The following is a 1,153-nucleotide window of genomic DNA, read 5'->3' on the forward strand; positions in this document are numbered from 1 at the left end:
CTTCTTCTTCTTTTCATAGCGTGCGTAGCAGTGATGAGAGTGCTTTCTCTACGCTAGCCAAGGAACAAGAAGAGGAAGGATCCTGTTGGAGAATAGAGAATAGACAAGTCTTCGTTCTTACCACCTGCGCAGCTAGCTAGAGATAAAAGATACGCACAACACGGCGAAGACGAGAGGAACGAGAAAGGGAGAGGGAGAGAGACTTTGAAAGAAGAAGATAGATAAAGAGATAAAGAGATAGATAGGCAGGTAGATACGTAGCTAGGTAGGTAGACGATGTCTCTCCTTTTGACTGATAAGATGAACAAGAGCGAAGAAGCAGAAGAAGAACTTCCATAGAAATGAAGAAGATAAAGAGGAATGAGGAAGGGGTAAGGTTATAATGATTAGAGTAGCAGAAGGTGAAGAGGCGAGAAAAGTAGACACATTCTCTTTTTCACACCTCTTCTCCCCCCTGCTCGGTTTGTCTCTCCCTCTCTCTATCGCCGTTCTTCTTCTTCTTCTTGAAGATTAAGGGGTGTATATCCTGCCTATCACACTCTTTCTCTTCACAAGTTCTTCTCCTTCGATGTCTCCTGTCTCCTTGTCTCTCCTCTTGTCTCTTTGTGGGGTTTCCAAGGGGGTTTGATAGCCTTCTTGGGCTCTCTTTCTTCATCTCTTCTTTCTTCTCTCCTTTCCTTCTTCCGCTTCTTCTCCTCTTCGTCTTCTTCTCTCTCTTTTCTTCTCTTGACTCCCGTGTACAGAGGTTGTCTGTCTGGCTAGCTGGATGACTGCATGCGCTTCCCTTCTTCTCGTTCTCACAAGAAAGAGATGAGTCGTAGCAAGAGAAGAAGGGGAGAAAGAAGAAAGAGAGTGAGAAAGAAAGACGAAGAAGAAGGAGAGAGATTCGAGAGAGAAAGAGAAGAAGCGAAGATGAAGATAATGAAGATGAAGATAATGAAGATGAAGAAGACTAGAAAGGCATCACAGATCCTTCTTCTTATCTTATCTCCTTTCTGATGTATGGACAGCTCTTCTTAATCTTCATACATGATCATAATGACTGTATATTCTAACTTTGCTTATCTTGTATTCTTCATTCTTATCTACGCTTTTTAATTTTCTTTCTTGGCTTTGATTGGACTTCTGTCTCTTTTCTTTCTCTTTTCTTTCT

General features: G+C 42.0%; 1 protein-coding gene across 1 annotated transcript; it reads left to right on the top strand.

Moving 5' to 3' along the window:
- The first annotated feature begins 38 nt into the window (after positions 1 to 38).
- CSUI_010860 (uncharacterized protein) lies at positions 39 to 1,123 on the top strand. The gene has a single exon (XM_068070961.1). It carries the CDS (start codon positions 775 to 777, stop codon positions 997 to 999), a length of 225 nt encoding a protein of 74 aa, XP_067917064.1. The 5' UTR covers positions 39 to 774; the 3' UTR covers positions 1,000 to 1,123.
- The last annotated feature ends 30 nt before the right edge of the window (positions 1,124 to 1,153 follow it).

Source organism: Cystoisospora suis (assembly GCF_002600585.1).
Source record: "Cystoisospora suis strain Wien I chromosome Unknown contig_8618, whole genome shotgun sequence".
Lineage (NCBI taxonomy): Eukaryota > Apicomplexa > Conoidasida > Eucoccidiorida > Sarcocystidae > Cystoisospora > Cystoisospora suis.